At 50.0% G+C, this 26,971-nt stretch overlaps 1 protein-coding gene across 1 annotated transcript in view; it reads right to left on the bottom strand.

Annotated features, from left to right (window-relative positions):
• EPHB1 (EPH receptor B1) overlaps positions 1–26,971 on the bottom strand; it is an 81,982-nt gene that overhangs the window by 42,431 nt on the left and 12,580 nt on the right. The window contains exons 2-3 of the mRNA XM_030495227.1: positions 14,830–14,894; positions 10,444–11,125 (exon numbers count right to left, since the gene is read on the bottom strand). Coding sequence (XP_030351087.1) covers positions 10,444–11,125; positions 14,830–14,894 — 747 coding nt within the window. The remainder of the gene's footprint in view (positions 1–10,443; positions 11,126–14,829; positions 14,895–26,971) is intronic.

Raw genomic sequence — 26,971 nt, 5'->3', positions numbered from 1 at the left:
AAATGGTGGCCGCCGCCATCGACTCGCCTGCTTATGCTGAGTAGCTTTTACTAGCCCCAATCTCCTGGACCAGAAAATACCTAAAAAGTAATTCCTGGAAATTCTACCCATCTCTCTTCCATTTATTTATTTTTCCACGTCCACACGTTCCCTCTCTGCTCAGAATTTTCCCTTCCCAAACCGCTCACTTCCAGGCACCTTTTCCCAGTAAGCTGCCAGCTGAATTCCCACCTCATTGCCTTCATCCCAGTGCTGCACAACATTCCAACTTCCTCAGTATAACAGCATGGGAAAGCACAGGGGACCATGGAAATTTTTACTTTCCTTCCCAGTATGGCTGAGCTTAAAAACCTCTTCCCAGCCCTGCTCCAGCTGACAGCAGAGCTCATCCCAGAAGCATCCCAACCCCTTGTAAGCCAAGCCCAGCTACCACCAGGCACTGCAATGGCCAACAGCGTTCGCTACAATAGCTCCAGATCTCGCCCTGTAGCCCTTGTCCCAGCACCAACATCCCATTGCAAGCACTGTCCCCACTCGCTCAGTGTGCTGAAACAGATGCCCTTGGCAGAACCAGATTTGAGGTTAGCCACAAGATGACAGTGCCAAGCAGCACCCTGGCAGCCAGAGAACCTTTTTACCATGTCCATTCCAAGCTTCCAAACAGATTCTCCATTTTGCAACAGAGCAAAACCCACAAGCATCAAAGTAATCACTGCTCCCAAGGAGAGCAACTGGCTCCTTCTGTGCCATGCTGGCATGCCATAGACCCATCCCAAAGCTACGTGCAGGGTAGGTTTATTGAGCGATTGGTTTTAAGTGCATCAGTAAAATATAGAAAATTATAGTAAAAAATAAGAAAATCAGATCAAAATAAGTCGATATCAAGTCTCAACTCACAGGCAATTTATCCTCTTAGCTGCAGAACCAGCAAGAGGATAGCCAGTTGAGCTAGGGTAGAAATTCAATTCCAATTCAATTCAATTCCCCTCATGTATCAATTCCCCAGGAAGCTTCTGCTTTTATGCACCAGTTTTAGAGAGCAAAGCCCACAAACCAGACCTGAGATCACCTCTGCGGTGGCACACAGCCCTGTGCTCACCCAAAAACTCAAGGAGATGGCAAAGCTCTGCCACACTGACCGGAACATCATCTTGGGGAGGCCCCAGGAAGTCAATAGAGGAGATGAGATGAGAAGAGATGGCATTAGCCCAGGCATCACTGCCTGCTCTCAGGGATGCTAACCACTGGGAGGTCAGCAATGACCATGCAGGATGCAGCCACACCAATAGCACTGAGGTGACCAGCTCCTACTTTCAGCTCTCTCCTTCCTAACAGCCATTTTCATACAATAAATACCATACAAGCAGGTGAGTCCTGAGCTTAACATGAAAACTAAGCAATGCAGTTCCACGCCATGCCATTAGCTGCATTTTCTTGGTTGCTGCTCACTGGGTGAGGCTCCCCTGGGAGCTCAGTGTGGGGGAACATCAATTCCCTCCTCATGCGGGTTTGCACATCTTAATTTGAGGCGCCCACAGCTGACTATTTCGTCTGGTTTGATGCTCCAATAGACAAGGCATGGATCCTTTCTTGGCTGCTAGTCTGCTGTGCTGGCTGAAGACGAATGAATTTTTCCCTGGCTCCTCAGCCCTCCTCCAAAGCCTTGCTTAAGTGCGCGAGTGATGCTTTGATTTAATCACCACGCTCCTGCTCTCAACGCATCCTCTGAGATACAAGACACCAGGTGTGACAAACGACCACTTTTAACACACTCGGAGCTAACACCCAAGGCACCCGCTCCATTTGTCACGGGCCGGGTGCAGGATGACCTGGGTAGCACACGCAGGGGGGTTTGGAGAGGGTAGAAAATTAAAACCTCAGTAATCTGTGCTGATTTCTTTTAGCCCTCACCCTAGTGGGCTCCGTCCTTCCTCTGCACACACCCACACTACCCCAGGCCATAGCTGACAAGTCCAACCCATGCAAAACCCCTCTGATAGCCAGGGAAAAGCAGTGTGAGGTGCAGCAGCATGACATGGTCCACCAAGTCCATGGCTTTTCCGTGGCTTGCATTTACGCAATGGGTCTTTCACTTAGTAAAACATCATTGGGGAAGGCCTGTTTCACAAAACAGATGTTGCAGGAGACCTGCAAAGCTCAACTACAACCCCAGGGCACAGCTTGGCTGCCAAACAATGCCCTGCACAGGGGACTGCCAATGAGTTATCTCATGGCTTGGGGTAAAAAAAAGTCCAGTTTATTACTATTAGTAGACAGCTGGGGTAAAAACATTCCTTTATTTTCCCTTTTTTATTATTATTACTAGCCTGCTGGGAGAGATGTTGACTCCCAAAGAGCTTGTCACGGGCTGCACAGTGCAGCACAGCTTCAAACATGGGTGAGATCCCCATCCCTTGGCAAGCAAACTGCAGCAAAATCATGGTTTGGGTTGGAAGGGACCTTAAAGCTCCTCCAGTTCCAACCCCCTGCCATGGGCAGGGACACCTTCCACTAGCACAGGTTGCTCCAAGCCCCTGTGTCCAACCTGGCCTTGAACACTGCCAGGGATGGGGCAGCCACAGCTTCTCTGGGCACCCTGTGCCAGTGTCTCAGCACCCCCACAGGGAAGAACTTCTTCCTAATATTTCATCTAAATCTCGCCTCTGTCAGGTTAAAGCCATTCCCCCTTGTCCTGTCATTGCAGGCCCTTGCCAAAAGCCCCTCTCCAGGTTTCTTGTTGGCCCCTTCAGGCACTGGAAGCTGCTCTAAGGTCTCCCTGGTGCCTTCTCTTCCCCCAGCTGAACAAGACCGGCTCTCAGCCTGTCTCCAGATCAGAGGTTCCAGCTGGAGCTGCTCCCAAAAGAGCACTCTCATGACTTAAAAAAAAGGAAAAATGGAAAAAGTTATAGAATGGCTCTAAACCTCCCTGGACTGAGTCACTGGGTTTGCCAGGTGCTGACTGCTTGCAAACAAGGGTGGAAACAATGTGGGGGCCGGACATGGGCCGGATCCTGCGCTTCCTCACAGCTCTCCCATTGTCCGGGAGAACAATCCCAACGCCAGCCGGAGAGGGAAGGGCATGATGACGGCAGGGTGAGAGCCAGGTCCCCTGAGCTGGTGTAAGCAGAGGAGGTCAGGAAAGCCAGGCGGGTTTTGTAGCCCCCCCATTGCAGGGATGCAGACCTGTCCCTACAGCAGCTCCTGCAAGCAGCATAGAGCTTTGCACCCCAACATCCCCAAGGAAACACTGCAGCTACCACAGAAAGCTTCTTAGATGGACTATTAACAAGCCAAGGGTTTGAAAGCAGATTTATGCTCCCATTTGTAAACAGGCTCATGAAAAGCGCCCTTGGAGGGGTGGAAATCAAGGGGGGATTTTTCTTCCTAAGGCTAGAATAACACTCAAAAGTTCTCATTATAAGGAGGGAAAATACATAGATGGCGCATGGTACAATTTGAGAAGGAAAAAATTGCACAAAAATAAACACACACACAGCCCCATCACAGCTTGGGGGCCATTCCCTATTCCCTTTGAGGCCATGTGCAGCGATGATGTGGCCAGGACAGCCCAGGCTGGTGATGCTTGCCTGGCCTCCACTCACACCTTCCCCAGGGCATTACCCAGGTTTCTCCTTCACTTCCCATTTGGAGGGGTCTGGATTGCAGAAATGACCCAGACCCTGCTCAGGATTTGGAGACAAAGCCAGAGAGCAGTAGCTGCAGTGCCTGAGCCTCCCTGACAGCAGCATCCAGGGCACGCAGTCCTTCCCCATCCCTGTGCTGTGGGAAAGAAAAGGGCCCGAATCCACCAAAGGAACATTTTGGCTAATAATGTCTAATTACAACTTCCATTAAAACCCATCAGACTCATTAGAAAAAATATTTAGCAAGGCTTTCTGGACATTTTCCTTGCACAATTATCACAGAGGTTAATGGATGTCTTCATTAAGGATTAATTTAAGAAAAATCACACTTTCTTTTCCTTTTCTTTCTTCTTTTTTTTTTTTTTTTTTTTTTTTTTTTTTTTTTTTGGAGGCGCAGTGATTCAAACGCTTCCCCTCTGCCGCGTGGCCGTGGTAAAACTGAGCTGCCTGTTCCACCCAGCGGTGGAAGCAGGGAGATGGCTGCCAGGCAAAGGCAAAGCCGCTCCAACAAAGGGGAGCATCCCTCCATCCCTCTCTCTGGCACAACCGGGAAGAGCTGGGAAAGCTGCCACTTCTCAGTAGTCAGAGGTTTGTGGCTCAGCTAAACCCGGAATAAAACACTCTCTGCTGCCATTAGGTGTGGAAGGCTGCATGGATGCTCTCACTTTGGTCTAAAATCAGGTTTTCTGATGGTTAATGTCTATCAGGCATCCAAGCCCTGGGGGAGCAGAGGTGTAGCGCTGGTGTGCCAGCACACTGCCCAGCCACCTCTTCTTGGGATGCTGAACAGGAGAAAAGCTTGAAATCCCACTTCCAAACCCACAGAGAAACATTTTCCACACAAAGCCACCTAAAGCATCATGAGCACCAATTGCAGCCACAGTCTCCCTTGCATCCGAGCCGCCATGCACACAGACCACTGGTGCGGAAACCATGTGTCCAAAAGGTGCAGATCGAGACAGAAAGGTTTGGAAACAGACTGTTTGACCTTGTCCTGGTTCCCAGGAAAGAGCTTGAGGAACCTTAGAATGGGTTTTAAACTCAGTTATTTAAGATTGTAGGTGGGGTTATCCGTGAGGATCCCAGCCCTCAATGCACCCATCCCGCTCCAGGGTGCTGCCGGCCCCATCACATACCCTGCCATAGGACAGGGCCAGATGCCATCGTCCCATTGCACCCCAGGAACACCAGAGCACTCCCCTCACCTTGCCACCAGCCAGTGCAACACCCACAGCCACCAAACCAGGGATGGGGAGAGAGATGCACTTCCCAAAGCAAGCTGGGAAGATGTGGCTCTACTAAACCAAATCGAAGGGTAGGCATAAGAAGAGACAGACAGGCAGGTCAAGCACTTTCTTTTTACCTCTTTGTTTTCCCTCTCCTGTTTTAGAGGAGAAAGCATTCAAAAAAACATCACTTGTGGTCCAGGCAAGCCGTAATGAGATGCTGGAGAGAAAGCGGTGGAGAGGCAAGAGGCAGTGGGGTTGGCACAGAGGCTGGGAAGCATCTCCTTCCCAGCCACAGTGAAGTGCATGGACCAGCAGCACGGAGGAAAAAGAAAAATAAAACCACCCTAAAAAGCAAAAAAGGGTCTTTCTGCAGCCTCTGCAATGCTTGGAGTGCTCACCCTGACCTGGGTACTGGGGTAGCTAGGCACAGAACTGCATCACACCGGAACAGATGGCATAGGGGAGCAGGGTTCTCTGACCCCAAGACACAGTAAGGCAGCTCACAGCCTCCCTTGCTGACATTCACCCATGGGACATTCACCAGCATCACCTTCCTCATCCAAGGAAACCTCTCCTGGGTGCCACAACACAGGTAAAGGCACAGCCAGAGGGAACAAAAAGACCCAGTTCTCAGCACAAGCAACGATTTAATTGGGAAAACTTGCTGCTTCCCTGGGTTTAAGTGTTAGAAAATTATTCTACTAATAATTACAAAATGTTCCTAATTATTATTAAAAAGCAAAATCACTTTATAAATCCTATGCTCTGCTGTTGTTTCCAGCCTTCTGCGGTGGATAAATAACGGAAATCAATAATTATCACTAGGACTGCTCAGCAGGAGGTGGGGATAATGGGGGGACTGGCACGGGGCTGCTAACTCCTTGACATTCCACTGGTAGGACATTTCCCCCTCCACTACTCCTTTTCCAAATCCAGCCCTCCACGCACAAGGAAGGAGGGAAGGACAAATGGAGAAAGAAGACAAAGAAACCAAAGGGATGAAGATCACCAAAATAAATCCTCCCCCCAACACACAGAGCTTTGGCAAAGTCTTGGCAAAGCCTGGTGCACGGCAGCTGAAAAAGGCCTGGGGGACCTGCAGATGGGGAAGGGAACTGGCTGCCTTGTGGAAAGCCGGGATGCCTGGGAGCAAGGATGCTCGAGGAGCAGCCTCTTCCTCGCAGGCATCACGCCCAGCTTTGTTCCTGTGGTTTGGGTTTAGTTTTTATATTGCCACCCCTGCTAGCTCAGCTGTTGCAAGCAAGCAGGTCGGTTCATTATCCCAAGCTGCAGCAGCTTGGAAGCTCCTGACCACACTACGACAGGAATTTGCCAGGAGGGAAAACACAAAAGCAAGAGAAGCTTGGGAAGCAGCAGGACCACCCTCACCCCTTCTCCCTGGGTTTATAAATCTTTTACAAAGTAAAAAGATCCAGCGCAAAGCTGATTTAGATCCAGGCTTCTTCACTGGTTTCTCTGTGCAACTGAATTATCGCCTGGCACTGGGAAGGTCAGAGAGAAAGAACACATGATTCCAGAGGACAAAAGTACAGTGCCCCATCTTCAAAGTCAAAAGGGATAAAAGCCGAGACACTCACAACAGCCACCATTCTAGCAAGGGGTTACCATCATTAGATTTCAGAGTGAAACACCAGCAGAGAAAGGGTTTAATAATCTTCCTTGAGAAGAACAAGCGAAATCCACCCAGCAGGCTCATCCAAGGTCCCAAACGATTTCCCTGGCCTCCCAGTGATCCCCGCTCCCACTTTTCCTCGCCACCTCCTCGCCAGTACAATGATGCATTACACCTTGACCACACCAGGAAGCCATAAAGCAAGGCTGAGGGACGGAGCAGAGCAAGATGAATGGATTTAATATCAACCCGAACGGAGTGTGGGCTATCACGCCAAATGAATTATTCATTTTGAATTCAATAACAGCCTCCATTTCGCATTGACCCACAGCTCTCACTGGCATGAAATGTCAAAGAGGATGGGGTAGCCAGTCCACTGGGTTTTAGGGTATGGCATGCCATCACCCATATGAGAGCAACACAACTCCACACCAGCCAGCAGGCCTAATCCTAACCCAAACTCAAACAGCCTGGGGTGGATAGGTTGATAAAGAAAACCTACCTCCCTCCCACCCCCACCTTAGTGATGTGGTGGTAATGACCCCTCACCACTTTGACCCTAACACACAACAATAATCTCTTCGGGACGCAAAATACCCCCAGATGAAGATTGCATTCTGCCTATGCCTTTCGCGAGTGGCTAAGTGCCGATAAAAGCTGGTATTAATGAATCCCTCAGCGGCCTCCAGCTCTGCTGTCAGCACGAAAACACTCCAGTCTAATAGCCCCATGACAAGCACAGCCTCTATCCCTGGGGGTGGGAGGGATGAGAGAGGACTCGGGGGGGGGCGGGGGCTAAACAATTCAACCCTAATTTTTCCCTACCGCTGAGGAATTAAGCCCATTTTCTCAGCCTTAAAATACCAAGGGATTTCTCTCTTTTTTTCTTCCTTGGTGACAATTCCCCTGGGTTTGTTAAGTGGCTCATCTCAAGCTGACGAAGGCTTTGAGCAGATGTCAGGAGCACGTGGCTCCTGGGAGCTGGGGTCCGATTCTGGCATCGTCCCTGCAAGGTCAGCCCTACAGATGAAGGAGGCAGGGGAACACAACCCCTTCAAGAGCACCAAGACAAATAGAAACCCAACAAATTATTATTGCTAAACCTTGTGATGTGCCACCTCGTGCCCACCAGAAGGGCAGCAGTGGGCTCAGGTCTTCCCTTGCAGTATCTCCAAGGTCTAAAGGGATACAAGGAGGAGCTTGTTGACCAAAGGGGGCACACGAGCTACAGAGAAGAGAGAGTCCAAACCAAAGTCAGATTTCTATTCAAATGCAGTTAATTTTAGTTCATTTTTTCCAGCAGTTCTAACATAAGCCCTGGCTCAGGCTTTTACGATCGGTTTTAATGAACTTTCAGGAGTGGCTGGCAGGTTTACTGGTTTTGGGTTCCTCGCTGGTGTTGAGCAGGAACTTCAAGCTCACAGGTCCCACCTGCAACCCCAGGCTCTCATCCACCATCCTGACGTAGGAACTGGGAAATACTCTCATAGGACTGGAAGAGGGGAGTTATCAGAGCTCTGCTCCAGAGACAACATCATACCAGCACCCAACAGCACCCACAGGATCGTCAAAAAAGCATTGTCTCATCATCACACATGTGCTTGATGCCATTTAATCACCTGCTTTGTCTGCATCCACAGCATACTTCGGTGCCTTTCAGGATCCCAAATTCTGTCAGTCAATCCATAGAAGACATTTCTACTGCCTCAGGCTTGACAGGATCCTGAATTTTCCCTCAAGGAGCCCAAATGCAAAGCGTGCTCCCCAGGCAAAGGCAAAATGCTCACGAGGAGCTCTATAGAGCCCACACCAGGGCAGCACAAGGGGTTTCTCCTTCAGCATCAGAACTGCTGAGGAGTGAGAGCACAGTGGAGATGAGCACTGTGGCACAGAGAGCTCAGCAAATTCCCAATGTATAAGGGTCTGCTCAGTGCAGCTTTGATGGCATGAACATACCATGACCATTCTGGGGTTTGCATGAGAAAAGGAAACAGAAGAAGCCATGGAGATGGGTCTAACACCAACCCTGAGCAGGTTTGCTTCCATGCCTCTTCGTAGAGTCCTAGAATGGTTTGGGTTGGAAGGGACCTTAAAGCTCATCCAGTTCCAACCCCCTGCCACGGGCAGGGACTCCTTCCACTAGACCAGGTTGCTCCAAGCCCCGTCCAGCCTGGCCTTAACGCTGCCAGGGATGGGGCAGCCACAGCTTCTCTGGGCACCCTGTGCCAGCGCCGCACCACCTTCACAGGGAAGAACTTCTGCCTAATGTCTAATCTCAGTCTCCCCTCTGTCAGTTTAAAGCCATTCCCCCTTGTCCTGTCACCATAGGCCCTTGCCAAAAGCCCCTCTCCAGGTTTCTTGCAGTCCCCTGTGTTCTGCTATCCTCCATCCTCTGCCTTGTCCCATACAGCAAGTGCTGGGTAGGTGCAACAAGCTCTTCCTAGGGGGAGTTAGAAGCATTCATGACCCAAGCTTTCTCCACAACGCCAGCCAGCAGCGGATAGAACGGTCAACATCACCGAAACCTGTGGCAGTTTTACATCAGCATTGTTCTCCCCACATTTCTGGCAAAATGACATTATTTCCCAATTCCAGTTTTTAGCTAAAATGAGTATTTATTTTTCAATGACAAGAAAATGTCATTTTGCCATAAAACCATGTGCGCTTTCTGTTTGTTTATTCAATAGTAGAGGAACGTCTTGCCAGAAACACTCCAGTTTGCAGAGCCCTCCCTCCGTCAGAGCACTTTATCTCCTCACAGGAATAGACCATCTCCTGGTGGGAACAAAATCATGTTCAGTATCAACCACAAAACTCAAAGGAATCCACCAGCGATACTACTTGATGTGAAAACAAGGGTTCTGGTCCTTTCCCTCTTGTCAGAGCCCTGGCACAGGAAGGCATTGCCATCCCCACCTTGGCCGGGCAGGAATGTGGTTTTTCGTGGTGAAAACCTACACAAGTTCACAGGTTTAAAGCAAATGAACAAACAAGTTTCTCCATAGCCTGAATATCAACTTTTGCCATTTTCATATATCCAGAGTTAGAAGTGGAGAAGAAACACCACGGTGGCCACCCTAAGCAGCACCACAGCCAAGCCTGCTACATGTGCTGCCACCTGCACCAAAAGAGGTCCAAGTTAGACCTCTTTCCATTGCCCCCCCACTCCAAAAACAAATCCTAAAGCACTTTGACACCTGCCTTTGACCTTCTTCTTCCCAATCTGGTGGTGCTCACCTTCTAGAAAGCACTAATGAAATGAGGTTAGCTTCTCATGCAAAAACACCTCTCATCTTCCCTCCTTCCAAGCAGCATACAAAAAAAACCATCTTAATTGCGAAGAGAAGGAAAGGGCAGCAAATAAAGCAAATCCTCCAACAGCAGTTGGGAAATATTCATTAGAACAGCGAAAGGAGATGAAAAGCAGCGAGCGCTGCTTTTATTGGCTTTTATTTTATATTTATAACCCTGCGCCGCGGAGGCCTCCAGCAGGCAGCAGCGGGCTGGGGAAACCCAAAAAAACCACAGCAAAAAAACCCCAATTAATGCTGAAAATCAGAGCAGCTTCTCTACAGCCGGGCCCAACGGCAGCTCCCAGCTCCCGCAGCTCTGCTGGGGAAATAACAAGGCAGATGAAAGCAGCTCAGCCTGCACAGCACTTTGAAGGTAACAGATCACAGAGGAGGCTTCCAGCAGGCTCACGGCGGCAACTGCTCACGGAGTTTGGCCGTGGACTGGAGCGCACTGAGAAGATACAGGCTGACCACTCCCAAATCCCTGCCTGGTCCCCAGGGCAACACTGCTTCAGGGCAGGTGAACGGTGTGGAGCCCATTTCACAACAGACATTGCCCAGAAGAGCTTACTTGGGGATAAACATTTTGTTAAGCAAAGCTCAAAAAACAATAGAAGCGTCTTGTTAGCCAAAGCCAACCTCACCTTTGCAAGCCACGTTGTTCTCCGGCTCGTAACCAGCCTTGCACGTACAGCGGCCGATGGGGACCATCCACTCCCCATCCCCATTGCAGTACAGTTTGATGGGCACGTCCACCTCCTCAGCATTGGGGATGCAAGTGCCACGGGCAGTCACTAGAGAGGTGCTCTCGGCTCCCGTCATCGTCTCTGGGAAGATGGCAAAGTTCTGCACCACGCTGGGGCACTTCTTGAAGAAGACCCTGACAGACAGCAGAGACATACAAGCCCCATAGTCCTGGAAAGCCAGGTAAAAGCCATTGCGGGTTAGGGGCCCAAAACTTCTCACTTCTGTGTTCACCTTCATCAACCTGCCACCAAAGTCCACCTGGGAGAAGCTCTCGTCAGCAGCAATGGTGTCCACTTTGAGGTAGGGTGCCTCTGTCCAGAAGGCAGACTTCTTGGTGGCAATGACAGAGTCTGTCTCGTAGTAGTAGAGGTTGAAGGTCTCCTTGCAGGAGCCAGGGACATTGGGGAGGCTGCTGCAGTCCCGCACAGTGAAGCGCATCTCGGTGTAGATGCGGTGAGCTCCACGCCGGTTGATGAACGTGGTGAGGAGCCAGTTGTTCTGGTTGGGCTCGAAGACATTGCACACCTGGTACGTACGGATGGTGTTGAGGTTCTCGTCGTAGCCACTGACTTCTTCCCACTGCAGAAAGGAGAAGGGAGAAGTGGTAAGACGGAGGCAGAGGGACCAGCGGTGGCCCATGGGCCATGGACGTACTGCTCACCCTGCATACAGCAGGGCAGGGCTGGAAAGAGAATCCTAAAGCCCCAAAGGGGATTAAGAATGCAGTCATGGACACGCAATGGGATGCATGAGCAGAAACACCGCCTGGGTCAGTATCAGAAGAAATCCTCACCCTCCTGCCCCTGCATGCCTCCCCCCAGCACTCCCAGCTGATGCTAAAACATCTTTTCCACGTAACCATTTTAGCTGCCCTGAGAAGATGTAAAAATGGGAAGAAAGATGGTCCAGGTACCTGGAGGTAACAGGAAAAGCAGCACACAAGGCTACAGCTTCATTAAAGCCTAAGCCAGCACATGGGCTGGGGAGTGAGGCTGACCCCAGGCTCTCAGCATGATGGGATCATTTCCCCCAGGAAAGAAAACTAACTAAATAAAACATCACCGCTGCAGAGAGACAGAATATAGATTTGCAATTTGATTTATAGAAGGGCATTAATATAATCCAGGCTACAATTTCAATTAAGGGACAGCGGCAAACTGTGAATAGTCTATGATGGCATTAGAGTCCTACAGACTGATTTACAACCTCATAATCCATTCATTTTAACTAATCCATGTTTACAGTCTCTTCATAACAGCGTTATTCGTATGGCAATCTTTAAGCAGCACTCTGAATATCATGCATAATTTCCAGGAGCAATGCTATAGCAGTACTCATGGGTGTTTGTGCTTACATGGGGATGCAACAGCAGATGGGCGATGCCAACCTGCTCCGTCACGTTGAGTCTTCCCAAAGAGCTGGTGCACCACAACCAACCCTGCAACCCTGATTTTGTCCTCTTCCATTTCCCATTTAACAACCACTTTCCTCACCTACTTCCCAAGCTTCCCCCTTGTAAAACACAGCCCTGTTGTAAAAAGACCCCACAGGTTCTTATTTTGTTTTCAAAGCAGGGTCCTCCTCATGCTGCCAAGAAGTGCAGCAGAATGCTTGCTCCTGGGTCCACCTACTCAGCTTTGCTAAGTTTAAGCAATGATCACAGCTCAGGGTTGCATGTTGTTGTTAAACAACGTTTACCAAACCAGCAATAAACCCTCACACATCCAGCTGAGTGCTCTCCCGTCTCATCCCATACCACAAAAGCACTGCAAAACCCCTCTTCACCCCGGACAAAATGTGTGAATTCAATGCCCTTTCATTACCAGACACCTTTTCACATGAGAAAGCTCCTCCCAGACCGAAGGGGTTGGCATTGTTCCCTGGTTCCAGTTCCCACCTGGGATCTGCATTATAGCCCTGTCATCCAATTAGCACCAGATGACAAGCTCTCTTCCAGCACTCACCCACCAGCATTAACACCAGCCCCACTGCTCCACTGTCTTTGCTGCGGGAATCCTTCCCTTCATCCCACCCGCCGGCTCTTACACTCCAGCTGGGTGCATGGGAGGGGACATGACCTGTTATCCTTTATTCCCAGTGCCCGTCTGGGAGCCAGCTCTCTTGCCAGCTCCTTCCACTGAGCATTCTCTGAGTTTTGCTGCTTTCCTTTGCAGGGGGTTGCAAACAGAGCCTCAAAACTTAGAGCCAAAACCTGCCAGCAGACTGTGCCTGTGCTTCAAGCACCCAGCACATGGGGCTGGGAATAACATGTGATGCCACTTGGAAAACCCTCCTGAGGGTTTGGGGCCAGATCCTGATGCTCCCTTGGGCATCTCTCGAGTTCAGCAAGGGATGAATCCTGCAATCCTGCAACCAGGCACTGAAGAGCAGCAGGTCCCTGTGTCTGGAAAGACCCACGGTGCCAGCAGCTGCTGCCATCAATGCTCTAACAGCAACAAATGCATCATTTTGATGAGATCCCACTAAATAATTCACAGGGAGCTGAGGATTAAGACAATGTTATTCTCTGTCTCTACTGAGATTTAAAGCACATTCAGCGGGAAGAGCAGAAAGAGAGCCCATGTCCCGCTGAAGCCAGTCCCCGGAGACCACAGCCTCTGCTGCCCAGCTGGCATCTGAGCCCCAACATTAATGTCAGCATCTCCCCTGAGCCCCAGGGCACATCTGTGAGCCAGGGTGAACAGTCACTCTCAGAGCTCAGCACACCACAGGGGGATATCACCACCCAAAGCGACTCAAAGCCTGCAGAGAGCCCATGCTGATGGCAACCCCAGGGTCGAGAGAGGTGGCTCATCAAATCCCTGCACCTCCAGCCCCAAGAGAAATGAGGGGAACCTGGGAGAAAGAGTTGATACCCCAGCAGTAGCCAGGAGCCTCTCTCCCATCCTCCCATCTCCTCCCTCCTGCCCCAAAGCGCAGGAAGGTCCCATTTATAGATGGCTGCTGCTCTTCTCCCTCTTGTTTGTTTGCTTCCCTCTCTAGTTCCTCTCTTCTTTGCTTGTTCCTGTGATGCTATGGCTTGCAAAAGAAAGGCTGCCAGTGCACTCTCGTTCTTTGGATAGAGGAAGGCAGGGAAGAGGGGAAGCTTTGGGTTTCTCATCCTGTCTTTCAGCAGTCTGGGCTGACAAAAAAATAGCACAGCCCTAGGGCAGCTGCTTTTGAGAACTGAAGGCTAAAACCAAGAGAAAAACAACTAAATCTGGGGTCTTTGTTGACTCTAACACAAGCATAAATTCACACGTGTATCTTAGCATCTCTAAGCCAGGCTGCTTGGAGGGGTGGTGGTCTGCAAACCCTGGCACCCACACTCTGGAGAAGCCTCACCCAAATACTGGCCATTACCACTGGAGAAGCCAAGAAGCGGCACAAATCTGCCTCCCAATATTTGTTGTGAGCTATTAAATGGGACAAACCCTAACACTAAGAACTGTAACCAACCAGCTGGTAAAGACTACTGCATGCCTGGAGCAAGAGGTGTGCAACCTCATCTCTTTTGAGGATCTGGCCAAGTCAGTCACACCCTAACAAAGATGCAGGCTGGCATCCTTTCCCCTTTGGTGCTATATATTGGAGGCCCTGGGGACCGACCCTGCTGCTGTCCCCATCCCTGCCTGATCAGCTGCCTGTGCTACCATGATGCCCATCCATCCATCAGTTCACATCCCCTCCTACCACCACTTCTCTTCCCCACTGGCTCAGTCTCTCACTTTCTCTGCCAGGGGAATGTGAGTCAGGTTATTTTATGCTTCCATTCCTCAAAGGCTCGTATTATATAAAAAAGATGTTTTAAGTGCCTCAGGGTGTTTTGTTCCTCATTACTTCATAAAAGTGACATTAATAGCCAGGGAAGAGCACTGCCGAGCGCAATTATGGATGATGTTCCAGGTATGAAAGCTGTTTTGAGCCTGCTAATGTTTCCTAATTACAAGCCTTTTGGCACAGGGAGATGGAAGGCGTAAGCAGAGGGATGGAGAGTGGTGATGGGGATGGACCCTTCACCTGGGAGGAAGACAGGCAGGGGAGGAGAAAGCACAGAAATGGAGACCATCTTTGCTGAGTCCCCAAGACTGGCTCAGGGAAGGGATGCTCAGCCCCAGACCAGCCACACAGCTTGGCACAGTGATGCTCTGGATGCCTCACACCAGCCCAGTAGGGCACCACTGTTCTCACTACAAGTTCTCCAGCTCCCCACCAGCATTTTAAGTTAAATAGCATGAATCCCACAAGATCATGTAAGGATCAGCTGGACAAGTGACACTTACCCCCGAAGGAGGGTTGGCGGTCCAGCCCAGCTCGGCCGTCGCTGTCCGTGTATCCATCAAAGTTTCTGAGGAAACATAAGAAAAGGAAAGCAAACTAATCATTCCTGATGTTTTTGGTGATGTTATGAGCTCAGAGCCACAGAAAAATATTCAGCTGGGTTTACAGAAGCATGCATCTGACCCTTGGAGCTGCTCAGAAATAAAGCAGCAGGTGCCCTAATACATCTAATAAACAGCTTCATTCCAGAGCAAATGGTGCAGGAGAAGACTCTTTGCAGAGGCACAGCCTGAACCAAGCCCACGCTGCCATCTCTGACCCTCCCAAGCCTGGAAAACTGCGTTACCAACTAAAACTGTTTTAAAAAACTAAGAAAGATGCTGCATTTCATGGAGTCATCACATGTACATACAAACCCCTGTCTAAGCCCATCAGTGAGTTTGCACTAACTCCCTGGGGGCAGCAAGAGAATGGGGGAAACTCTCCTACCTACCACAGTCAGAGCCCACCCTTTCCCCCGGCACCTCCATATGGGCTTTTCAGTGGATCCCATCCAACTTGTTTGCAGCTACTTGCTTCGCTCCACAACACCAGACATCCCCTTTTATGCACTGCATCTGCCTCGTGCCCTGAGTCACCCTGGCACACAGTTGTTATTTGTCAGAGTGATTTCATATAAGCAAATAAAAATCACACTGTTGGAGCCGTTTTCATCTGCTGGGGGTCCTTTTGATGGAGAATTTGGTGGGAAATGTTTTAGAAGCTGTAATACAGCTGACACATCCCTACTTTTAGTCTTTAAAAACAAAAACCAACAAAACACGACAAGAATAATAGCGAGAGCAACAACATATAGAAACAGATGGGAAAAATGCTCCAGGTTTTATTTATTTGTTTGCAGCAAGCAGACATGCAGATTCATTTCCTCAATTCCTGTGTCTCAACCAAGCAGGAGGAGGAGATGCTGGCATAGCTGAGCATCCCCCATCGCTCCCCTTTCCCAGGTATTCATGGCAGCTTTACAGCGCCAGGAAAATGGGTGCAACCAGAGAAATAAAGGTCAGGAAATAAAAACCAGCCCAGGAACATGAACTGCCGCTGGACCGCTGCTTTTAATCTCTCCACGCCTGCTCCAGCAATCGCATGAGGGAAATGAGCCTCCTATTAATCTTCCCACCCCTCCCTTTGCTGGCTGCTCTGGGATAGGAAGCCAGAGAAGCGTGACCAGGAACTCCCCACCCTGCTACTACTGATAAATGCTCTCTCTAACAAAATCCCTGCCGGAGCTGCTGACCTAGCCTGGCTTCCAGAGGTAAGCATAGCTATGGAGGCAGGGAAAGCAAGACAACCACCCCAAAGAGGGAGTGAAAAGGTGCTTGGAAGCTTACAAGGCTTTTTTGTCCCTAACCAGTCCCAGGATGCTGCTGTGGCACTGCCAGCAGGGCTTCAAAGCCCACAGCACCCATGCTTTAACCCCTGGTACATGTAGGGAACAGAGAAGCATGGTGGCCTTCACGCTGGAACGGCATGCCACTCTATACAGGTTCAGTCCTTTTCTGTTTGGCAGAAGCCAGCTAAAACCATTCCAGCTCCAAACCCTCAGGACCAGGGGCTCCAGACCTCCAAGAAGTTTCCGCTCACCACCAAGCCTTCCATCCATTGCAAACAGCCCCACACCTCATTAGGCAGTCATTTAATCCTCGCTACGGCCCTTCAAATAAGCAGGCAGGTGTGCCCATGCATAAATGGAAGCAAAGACTGAAGCAAAAGGCCGCGCAAACATCTCCCAGTCCCCCTTCCCGGCGGGGCTGTGCAGGGTGGGATGCTCTGGGAGCCCCTAAAATGCTCAGTTCTTTTCCCCACAGCAAACAGAGTATCCTTGTGCCATGCAGGGGAAACTGAGGCAGCAGAGCCCAGGGTGACACAGGACGCGTGGCCAGGCTGGAACCCAGCTCATCCACCCCGTGGTAAGGACACATTCAGTTACAGGAAAAGCACTTCTTGCAAGGGTTTATTCAGACAGTATTTTCACTCCATCATCTCCCTTCCTGTTCCACACACTCACAGCTTCCTTCCCCAAGTCATTGGGTTGGGTTTGGGGATTTTTTTTTGGGTGGGATGATGACAGAGGAATGTACTTCTGATAAGATACAGCTGCTGTGCAGGACGATAGCACACGACGACCACCTCAGCTCTGCTCTGAGGCGACATCCGCCAGGATCCTACCCAGCAGATCTCTTCCAAAATCTCACTCCTTCCCTCCGGTTCCTCCCCAAAGGGTCTTTTGGAAAGAAAGCAGGAAGGCACAGCAGCAATGCTTCCAAAGCAGGAGACTTCAAAATAACTAATTAAATCAATTAATTGAAACACAGAGAAGCTTTCATTTGGAGGTTGCTGGAGTCCCAAGGGGACTGTGTGGCTGTGGCCAGGGAGGTCGCACTCACAAAGCTTCCACACTGATGCGTAACTCGCACTTCAACAGCTTTGTGTTTCTAAAGCAATTGGCAAACCAAAGCAAAAAGAGGGCTGGGAGCCACTGCTAAAATCCTGACCCTCTGCAAACCATCTCTTTCTCAGGTCCTGCCCTGATGCTGCCACATACAAGAAGATCTATAAGCTGGTAAAATGGTTTGGTTGGTTTGTTGGGGTTTTTCACATAAACTGGTTAAATTTCAGCTTGAATTCCTGCTGAGCTCACCCAAACCCTGTGACTGCAGAGGTACTGGCACCAGAAGGACTTAGGTGAGCAATTTCCCATTGACCTCTGCTATTTCCTCTTGGAGGAAATCTTGGCTTTTACTTCATTTTCTGGGAGGTTCAAGTAACCCTGTGACACCAGGGGAAACCCCGCAGGGACGTTTATGGCCAGGCCACTTAAGGCTAAGGCTGCTGAGCACCCTCCTTCAGCACTGGGGGGGTTGCAGATGCCTCTGCCTCTTGCAGAGCAAGGGAGGACAATTCGTCGCAGAGCAAGGGAGGACAAGATGGGGCTCCCAGTGCCCATGTCTCCATCTCTAGGCTGCAAAATATCGCTACCGGGGGGGGACACAGAAATCGCTTCCCCCTGGCATCCAGCCCTTGGGAGCAGGCAAAGGAGGGACAGGAAGTAAAACCCCTTTACCTGCTAGCAAGGGAATTACTGCAGACCAGCATCTGAGCGGTATTAACCAGTGGAAAAGCCACACAGGCACTTTGCACCTCTCCCCCCACACTCCTCTTACCTGCCTCGTCCTGCTGTGAGGAGCAGTCCTTGTTATTTGGCACTGGGTATTAACACCATCATCTCCCCGTGCCTCCTACATCTAGCACAACACTGTTAGCCATGCCGGGTGAACCCTGTGCTGTCTGTCCACCTGCATCAGACAATCCTAACACCTTCACTGTGCTGGTAGGCAGGCTCAGCACCCAATGGACAAATGTAGGCAAGGCGCTGCTCTCCCCTTGCCTGCTCAAGGTACAGCTCCTCCAGCAACTCCCTTCACACACATGTGTGCAGAGCAGATGCCCAGGGGATGCTCTCCTCAGGAGGGAGCTCAACACATTCACTTGGAGAAGTCTTCAGGACCTGAGCCTCCACTGAAGGCAGCTAACCAGGCTATAATGGCTGAAGTCTTCATTAGGGAGAAGACAAACTCTGCTACCGAGAGCTGAGCTCTCAGAGTGAAGAATCTTCAGCTGTATACAGTAGATTTTCTTTAATGGACACATTACTTTAAACTAAGCCTTCACCATCTGTTCCAGTCCCTAATTATCAATACAAAAACAAACGTCTACTCACAATTACACTCATAACAAGTAAAGATGCCAGCAATTAGAATGCACCAGCATCCTCACTGCTGAGCAGCACATCCATCTGCGATAGTGCTCATGCAATCCAGGCAGGGAGGATCCGCTGCCATCCCGGGCTCCCTGCACCCTCCTGGGCAAACCGGTGAGAGATGTGGCCGGAGCTGATGCCTGCAGTGCGATAAGCTGGATCTCAGAGGAGCATAGGGAGGGCTGGCGTCATTCAAGTTGCTTGGGGCGAGAGTAGCCGGGCAGGGAGCAGGGCAGCACAGGATCCACTGCAGGAGCTGATGCCGTCTTGCCAACCACCCTTCCCAATAGGATTTAAGCCTCTACCAGAAAAACCTTTCTGAACTACCCAAAGTGGAACTTAATTCCTGAAATCCCCAGCTTGAAGCCTGTATTTCAGACCTCCCTAGCATGGAGGGCTCCTAGCAATCTCATCTAGCAGGGTGCAGGGTCTGGCTATAGGCAGAGAGAGGCAGAAGAAAGGAGACCAACCCAACTTGATCCTGTTTCAGCACTGTCATCTGGAAAGAAAGAGATACAACGACAAATCTGCTCAGGGAGGCCATGAAGAAACTTCCAGGAGTGCTGCACTCCTCAATAGATGCCTTGGGAACATGGTCCCTCTCTCAATGCAAGAAGCAACAGCTCTCGCTCCTGCAAGATAACTGCAGCAACCAGCCTAAGGCACTGAAAAGCAAATGCTTGGGCATACACAAAGAGATGCAGGCACGTCTAAGACAACCAAGAGGAAAAAGAAATTAAGCAAAATAAGGAGAGAGGAGGCTTGGTAACAACAGATGGGTAGAAGGAGATTTGGAAAGGATGCCAGCTGCTGGAAATAAGCCCCCCAAGATGCGTGGGGAGCAGAGGGGTGCGTGTCAATAGCTGAACCTTTGGAGGGAGAGGGGAGATGGAAGGGCAGCCATCGAGCGAGGGGCAGGGCACATGTGGCCATGCAGGGCTCAGGTCTAGGGTCCGGAGGGACAGAGGATGCTCTGTGGGTAGGATCTTCAGAAACTCGTCCTGATGTGCTAGAGCACAAAGCAACCACTGATGGGTTCACTGCATGGTCCAGCCCGAGGGCATGTCCCCTGGGCAGTCTCAGCCCCATAGCATGACTTCCTGAAGGAGAACAAAAGCAAGAGTTTTTTCCACAAGCAAAGCACCATATTTCCCCCTTTATTTCACGCTCATAAATGCCAAGCTTTCTTTCTACCCCCTCTTTCTCTCCCAAGAGCTTCAGCAAAATCAGCCTAAGGCAAGTGCACAGCTTGGGAAGCTTCTGTCCAAGTTTGGTGACATTACCAGAAAAAGGGAACTATAAAGAAACAGAGCCAAGATGCTTTATTACAAAGACTAGTGCTAAATAATATTAACTGCTATGATGCTGCAAGCTCTGCCTTCTCATGGTTGTCATGACTTCAGGCCAAGCCCAGATTGCATCCGTGGCTTTCATCACCACTAACTATATGTTCGTGGTTGCATCACACCTCTCAACGTCAATTGAAAGAAAGCCCCATGGGTGCCAGGGGAATAATCTGAATTTAACTCTATTTCCCCCTAGATGAAAGGGTTCAAGCACACACCAGGAGGTTGCCTGAGTAATTCCAGGTGCTCTCCATGACCATGCTTCTGACCACAACATCCCAGGATGCGGTCCAGGTTCACGCGTGCAAGGTTTCAATATGTCCTGAACTTGGACTAAGCTGGGAAGAAGCAGGAACACCAGCTGTGTGTGGCTCTGCCACAGGGACCAAGGCAGTGAGGTGCTGGGCACACATACCCCACAAAAAGTCCCTTCTGCAGGAGGACACCCCATCTGGTTCCTGCTCCTAACTGGGAGGGAAGACCACTGCTCACCCCTTATGCCGCAAAGGAGCCAGCAGCTACACTGCATGAATGCCATGACATCTCTAAGACGGTTTAATTACAGTGCTGTAGAGGTAGGCAAGGCAAGAGCAGGATCAGCCTCTCCCCTTTGGTAAGAGCTGCTGCTCTGAACAGTTTCCTGAGAGCATCAGCTTCCAAAAGAGCTGCTTACTGTATCTAAATACTTTCAATCAAAAATATTACAGCAACAACTAATTACGTCCCATCATTCCCATAGCTCTCTGCCTTTAATGGTGCATTTTGCTGCTATGGAATGATGTTGAAACTGCTCTGGAAGTACATAACAAGCTCTCCCCATCAATCTCCCGCGGGTTCGTTATGAAGGATTACCCGCTGAATAACAAACCCGTCGAGAAGGGGGAGGATGTGCTAAACAACAACAAAACAAGCAACACCCAGCATTTTCTGCCTGTATTTCAAAGGAAACCACTAATGCTTTGGGGTCTGTATGAACCTCTCGGAGTAGAGGAGCAGCCGTGCCTGCTCTGCAAAGACATCTCATCCATGACACCACCATCCATGGCCACCAGCCAGCACAAGATGATCTGTGGCAGCCCTGCTTTTGGTTGGAAAGAGAAAGAATTTATACATATATATATATATCAGCTGAGGATGAGTGCGCTATGTCAATTTGTGCTGGGATGCGTTAAGCTGTGGCTGCACAACACAGGCCTGGACCTCCTCTGGGATCTCTTGTCAATGGCATGGATTTCAGCATGCAATGAAGATGCACTGCAGCAGGGCAGGCGATAACTTAATGAAGCTCAGATTTGGGGGTGTTTGCTCAGCAACTATATAACAACTTTATCAATAAGCCGCTGCCTGCTGTGACTGCAGGATGAAACGCTTTAATTACAAGCAGCAAACACCACCCATATCAGGATATAGCGAATTGAAACATACTGGTTGATGTGCCTGAAAGCAGCCAGTAAAAATATCTGCTTATATTTTTGCAAGTGTATGTGCATACACATGGCAAACCCAGCATATCAGGCAGGAGCAAAGCACGGGAGAAAGACCCTCCACCAAGCCCGTGCTTAACACCAGCTAAAAACGTTCAGGAGGTGATGTAAAGTTTGGACCATAAGGACCAAGTCCCATTGACCAACACTCACTCCTCCCTGCACACCATGCAGAAGAGACCCAGCCTCAGCATCCCCCCTGGGTTTTCACACTCGGAAGGGGCTTGACCCAGCATGGGTACGTGGTGTTGGATGAGCTCAGCTGAAGCCATACAATCCATTAATCATAATCCTACCAAGGAGAGAGACAGTAAATCAAAGAGACAGCCTGCCTGCAAATAAATTACAGGGGGGAGGTGGAGGGGGAGAGGAATAGAGAGGAAAAGAGAGAGAACTGCAGAGGGAGAGATAAGGAAGAGGGAAGGAAACAACAGCGAATTACCAAAAAAAAGAGCACACATCACAGGGGAAAAAAAAGACAAAGGGGACCAAATCACATACAAAGATAAGAGAGAGGAGACGGGGCTTTCAATACCTTTTGTTTTCTTAATTGTAAACCTACTTTAGAAAAATTGGGAACAAGTTTTAATCCACCGAGCTCAAAACCAGATATCAGATGCTAGGGGAAAATCTCAGGACAGCATGTTACAGGTAACCCAATATTTTCCAAATATAAAGGAGCTCATTTGCTCCTGTAAGTGGAAAGAGTCAATTGCTGGTATCATACCTTTTATAATTGCAAACAGGCCGCAGATATACAAAATCCACACACAGATCATAGTCCATGCTTAAGTATTTACAGATGGGAGCAGATGTGTTTGGCAACTCAAAATCAAGCAGCATCAAGGGCCAAGAGAGCACTTTAATGAATGCTCTGGCCCACCGAGATAGAACCAGCCATTCCAAGAGCCATCCATACTATCACCACCCAGGAGCACATGCCAAAGCAGATGAAGACTGAAGGTTGGGTGCTTGAGGACACTCTATTCCTTGTCACGCAGTCAGGTGTCTTCAGCATGAGCTGGGCACAGCACCTCGCATCACTGGACCTCTTGGGTAGAGACCCGCTGGCTTGAACAACCATCTCACCAGCCAAGCAAGTGAGGAGGATCCAGTACCCCAATCTATCAGAAATCCCAGGGGGAGCACAGCATCTTAAGGCATGGCAAGGATAAACCAAACATTGGGTAGTGATGTCAGCAGCTTTATGTTTCTGCTACTTTTCTGTAGCTCACTACTTGGTCAACAGCCATGTGTAGTATTGGCTGCACATGGTGTGCTCCAAGCAGGCTGAATGGAAGCAAGTGAGCTCACTCATGAGAAGGACATTCTGCCTGGAGCTCTTCCCTTGGGAAGAGAGAGCTTGATCTTCATCATGCTGTATACGAGAAGATAAGGAACCCTCCAAAAAGGAGGAAAAATGAGAGCAGCATTTAAGATTTCACAGATAAGGACCATTGAAGCCTAATGAGTTCAGTGAAACTGGGATTTCCCTTGGAAATGATAGCCTTTAAATACAGAATTAGTCAACTGAAGACAGAGCAACCATAAACATCAATAGCATCCGTGATTACACATGCTAGGATAAATTAAAAAGATGCATAGTCTTCATGTGTGGATACACAGAACATTCGCCTGTGGAATTGCCTGAGGATCTCCCCAGCAGCATGCTCACACATGTCTTATGGCTGCACCATGTTTAGCTATAAAGCCAACCTTCAAGGCCTACTCCGGCATTGCCTCTATGCTGGTGGTGCATGAAGTTATGCTGAACTACTGCACCAGACCTCTCCGTGCAGCTCTCTGTCTGTGCTGGATTTATTTTGCCTTACTGTGGGATAGCACCGCCTATGAGGAAAGCTCTAAAACCCAAAACATTTATCCTGCATTTCCCTTCTTTAGAGATTCAGGATGAGTCATAGTCTTGGACCACATTCTCCAGAAAAGCTTCGCGATCGCTACAAAAACATGCATCTCACAGAGCCCTAAATCTAAAATGCCAGCCATAAAGAGCCCTCACGACGAGAGATGCACCTGGCATCGTCCAGCTCCTATTTACTAGATCTGATTTTAAAATGTCAAAGTGATTCTGCATGAGCTATGAACATGACAGACTGCTCAGATGGCGAGCAAGCACCATCGGGGGACCCAAGCTTAGTGAACGGCATCCCTTCGCCCATGTGCATCTCCTCCCAACACAGTCAGGGGCTCGGTGTTTCCAGATACCAAAATCTGGGAGAAAAACCTCCTTTTTCATCCTGACAAACGCCCTGGCTGCCAACAGCCAAAGCCAAACTCCTTGGTCAAGCCAGAAGACAGTTTCCCCCCTTCTCAACCAAAATTAGAGGCTTGCAAAGAAAAATACCACTCTGGACAAGCGAGCATGGAGCAAGCACGCAGTGAGTTTGCTGGCACAGCCCAGCACAGAACAACGGCAGCCAGATTGATCCTGTATTTTTTAATGCAGCATCCAACACGCATTAAAGCCTTCAGGGAGGCCAGCCAATTATTTTTCAGGTGTAAATAATAACTAAACAATAGCAACAGTACTGCTGATCCAAGGATGCATCCTGAAGATCATGCCTGGGAGCCTCAGCGGGTGGAGAGGAGGGAAGGCAGGGGAGCATGGCTGGAAACACGCAGGGATGCTCTGGCTGCCACTGGAGATGTGGAACTCAGCCCTGGCCTCAGCGTAGCACAGGCAGCGAGGGGAGGAGGTGGAAATATTGAACCTCAAATGGAAGAAGCTGCAAAAGCTCGTTGGGAAGCGGCTCCCGCGCCACCTCCCTCCCAGCGCCGAGCATCGGCTCTCCAGTTTTTGCACCATATGGAGTCACCTCACAAGTGCAAATGAGGCAAAGAGCACGAGAGGCAAAGTGAAATAAATCTGTGCTGCCACGGGGGCTGCTGCAGCACGGGAAAGCCTCTGCTGGGACACAAATGGGAGTGGGGGAGGCTCTGCCTGCATCCCCTGGAGATGCCTTAGCGGAGAGCCCCGTCACCTGCCCAATCCTCCCCACCATAAAGCTGCACGCATGAGAAAGGGAGGGAAAGGGGATATAGCAAAGCCAACAGGTCCATCGCAAAGGGCATAGCACCCCGTGAGCAGACCCCACTGGTTTTTTTTTTTGCTCTGGCTCCACAACCAAATGCTGCTTCCCAAAATGCCCTGCAAACCCATCCCTTGGCTTTACAACTTTGCCTAGGACTCAGCCTTTTTCTCTCTTTTTATTCTTCTCTACTCTCAGATTTAGGCTAAACAGCCGATGGCCAGGATCTGTAACTATCTTCCACCCTCTCCGCCAAAATTTTACTATCAATCTGAGCTATCTTTAGGTATGTATGCGTAAGACAGCTGGTCCATTGAGTAAATAAAATGTGTTTGCCAAGGTGTCTGAACACCCATACATGCAAGATGCCACACCAGCTCTGACAGGGCTGTGTTAAACCCTTGCCCAAAACCACTGACAGCTACAATCAACTGCAGTCGCCCCTTTAGCAGATAGTCTTCATGAACGGAGCACACTGTAGGGGCTGCAGGACCCCTCTTCACAAGCTCTTAGTGCATCACCTGAACTGTGCCAGGAGCAGTGGGCAAACTGCTGCCTGCCTACCCTGCCCCTGCCCATGCCAGCACCAGGCCCTATGTCCCGCCGAGTTCCGCCCCACCAGGATCTGTATTCTGTGAGAAGAGGGCAAAAAGGAATGCTGCTCTAAGTCAACCTTAGATGGCAAGATGTTGCTCAGGACTTCGCTTACGCCAAGCTTTTCCTGCAAGCTGCAGCTGACTGAGCTGCTGTGCAGCCACAGCTCGCAGCAGCCCTGGGAGGCAAGGAAGGAGGAAGAGGAGGATGCTGGCAGGAGGCACTGCTTGGCTGCCAGCCTGCCCAGCATCCCCCTGCCTCCAGCGCCTGCGCGGGTGCAAGCTGGGAAAAGGCTCTAACATGAGGACAGCCATCTGTGTGCCGGGAGCGGCGCCAAGGCAAGGTTGGGGGATTGTTTTCCCTACACACACACCAGGATGGTCTCCTTCCCAAGTGCACAGGTAGAGATGACTTAACATTCAGGTGTCACCTCATCAAAACACTTCAGCATGGGGTTGCAGCAAGGTAAGCGAGGAGAAGTCCACCTGAGCCACCTCCAGCAGCCTGCCAGTCACTGGTCAGACCCCAGGGAGGTACCTATGATCCGCTGTGGGCAAGGGATGGTCCCAGCATGACCGGCACAGCTCCATTTCATGCAACGCCAGCTCTGCTCATTTTTAAAACAGCACCATTGATGATAAAGTTCCCCCTAAGCTCATCTCCATATCAACCTCTTCTCCTGATGACGCTGACCCATCCTCCCCGATTGTAGTTTCCTTACTGAAATAAATCACTTTAAGTGCACGTTGTGCTCTGGGTCTCATTACTGTTCATCATCTTCTGCACAACGGAGCTGTCACATCCTCACAAACTCTGTCACCTGGGTGACACAGAAGCAATTTGGGATGGCAGGCAGGTGGGGAGAAAGCACTCGCAGCTCAGCAGGGTACCAGAAGCTTCCCATCCCTCTTCCGCGCAGCTTTCAGATGGTGGGCTCACACCTTCCAGCCCCACGCACACACCTCGTGGCACAAAAGCTCAGGAGAACAAAAGCAAGAAGGTGCAACAAGTGTGCAAGATGGGATCGTTGCATGCAAGTACCCAGAAGATGGAAGGATGGCAGGAGCAATGGCAGATGCAGCTTAATGGACAAAAGCATCTTCCTTCAGTGAGGTATATCCCTGCAGGGAAACTTCCTCCAGAAGAGGTGGCAGAAACTCTCTTTCCTCCCCAGACTTAAATCAGAAACACCTAAAGGAGAGAGAAGGAGGAAGAGCTGGGCACAGGGGCAGCAAGATGGTCACCAAACCTTCTCTGGCATGGATCCTAGGTAGCATCACATTCAACTCCTGATCACAGATGGGTACTTCCAACTCCATCAGGTTACTCCAGATTAATATAGAACAGAAGATCACAGTCGCACTGCACATAGTACATTAAAAGCTCTGTGCCAAAACCCATGAGGGCCGATCAGACAGAGGCAATGCAAAGGCATTGTTTGCCTGTCACATCACTTTCGAAAGCCAAACACTCAGAAAGCGAAAAAGGGAGCAATTAAGGCTGTTGCTGATCTTGTAGTGTCCACAAAGACAAGCCTGTGGGGTTTTTAATTGAGGAGTGTAAGTGCTACCAGCTTCCAGATGGCCTGCGGCCCCACAAGGCACTGGGACCTGCTCAGCATCAAAGGCCAACCTCACTGGCAAGGAAGGAGCTGCTCATCCATTGCCATGCAGCTGACACCTGCATCCCTGTGCATCAGCACAGCTCCCTAGGAAAAGGAGCTGTTTCCCAACGCAGTATTTAGGAGAGCACAAAGGTTGGATTTCCCAAGTACACAACACCTACATACACCCCGAGCACAGCCATGGAAAAGATGTGCTGTTCTCATGCCTTCCATAAGGTCAACACTCACA

This window comes from Strigops habroptila, chromosome 8, assembly GCF_004027225.2.
Source record: "Strigops habroptila isolate Jane chromosome 8, bStrHab1.2.pri, whole genome shotgun sequence".
Taxonomy (NCBI): domain Eukaryota; kingdom Metazoa; phylum Chordata; class Aves; order Psittaciformes; family Psittacidae; genus Strigops; species Strigops habroptila.
The sequence above is the reverse complement of the archived record's forward strand: the minus strand, read 5'-3'. Positions and strand labels throughout refer to the sequence as shown.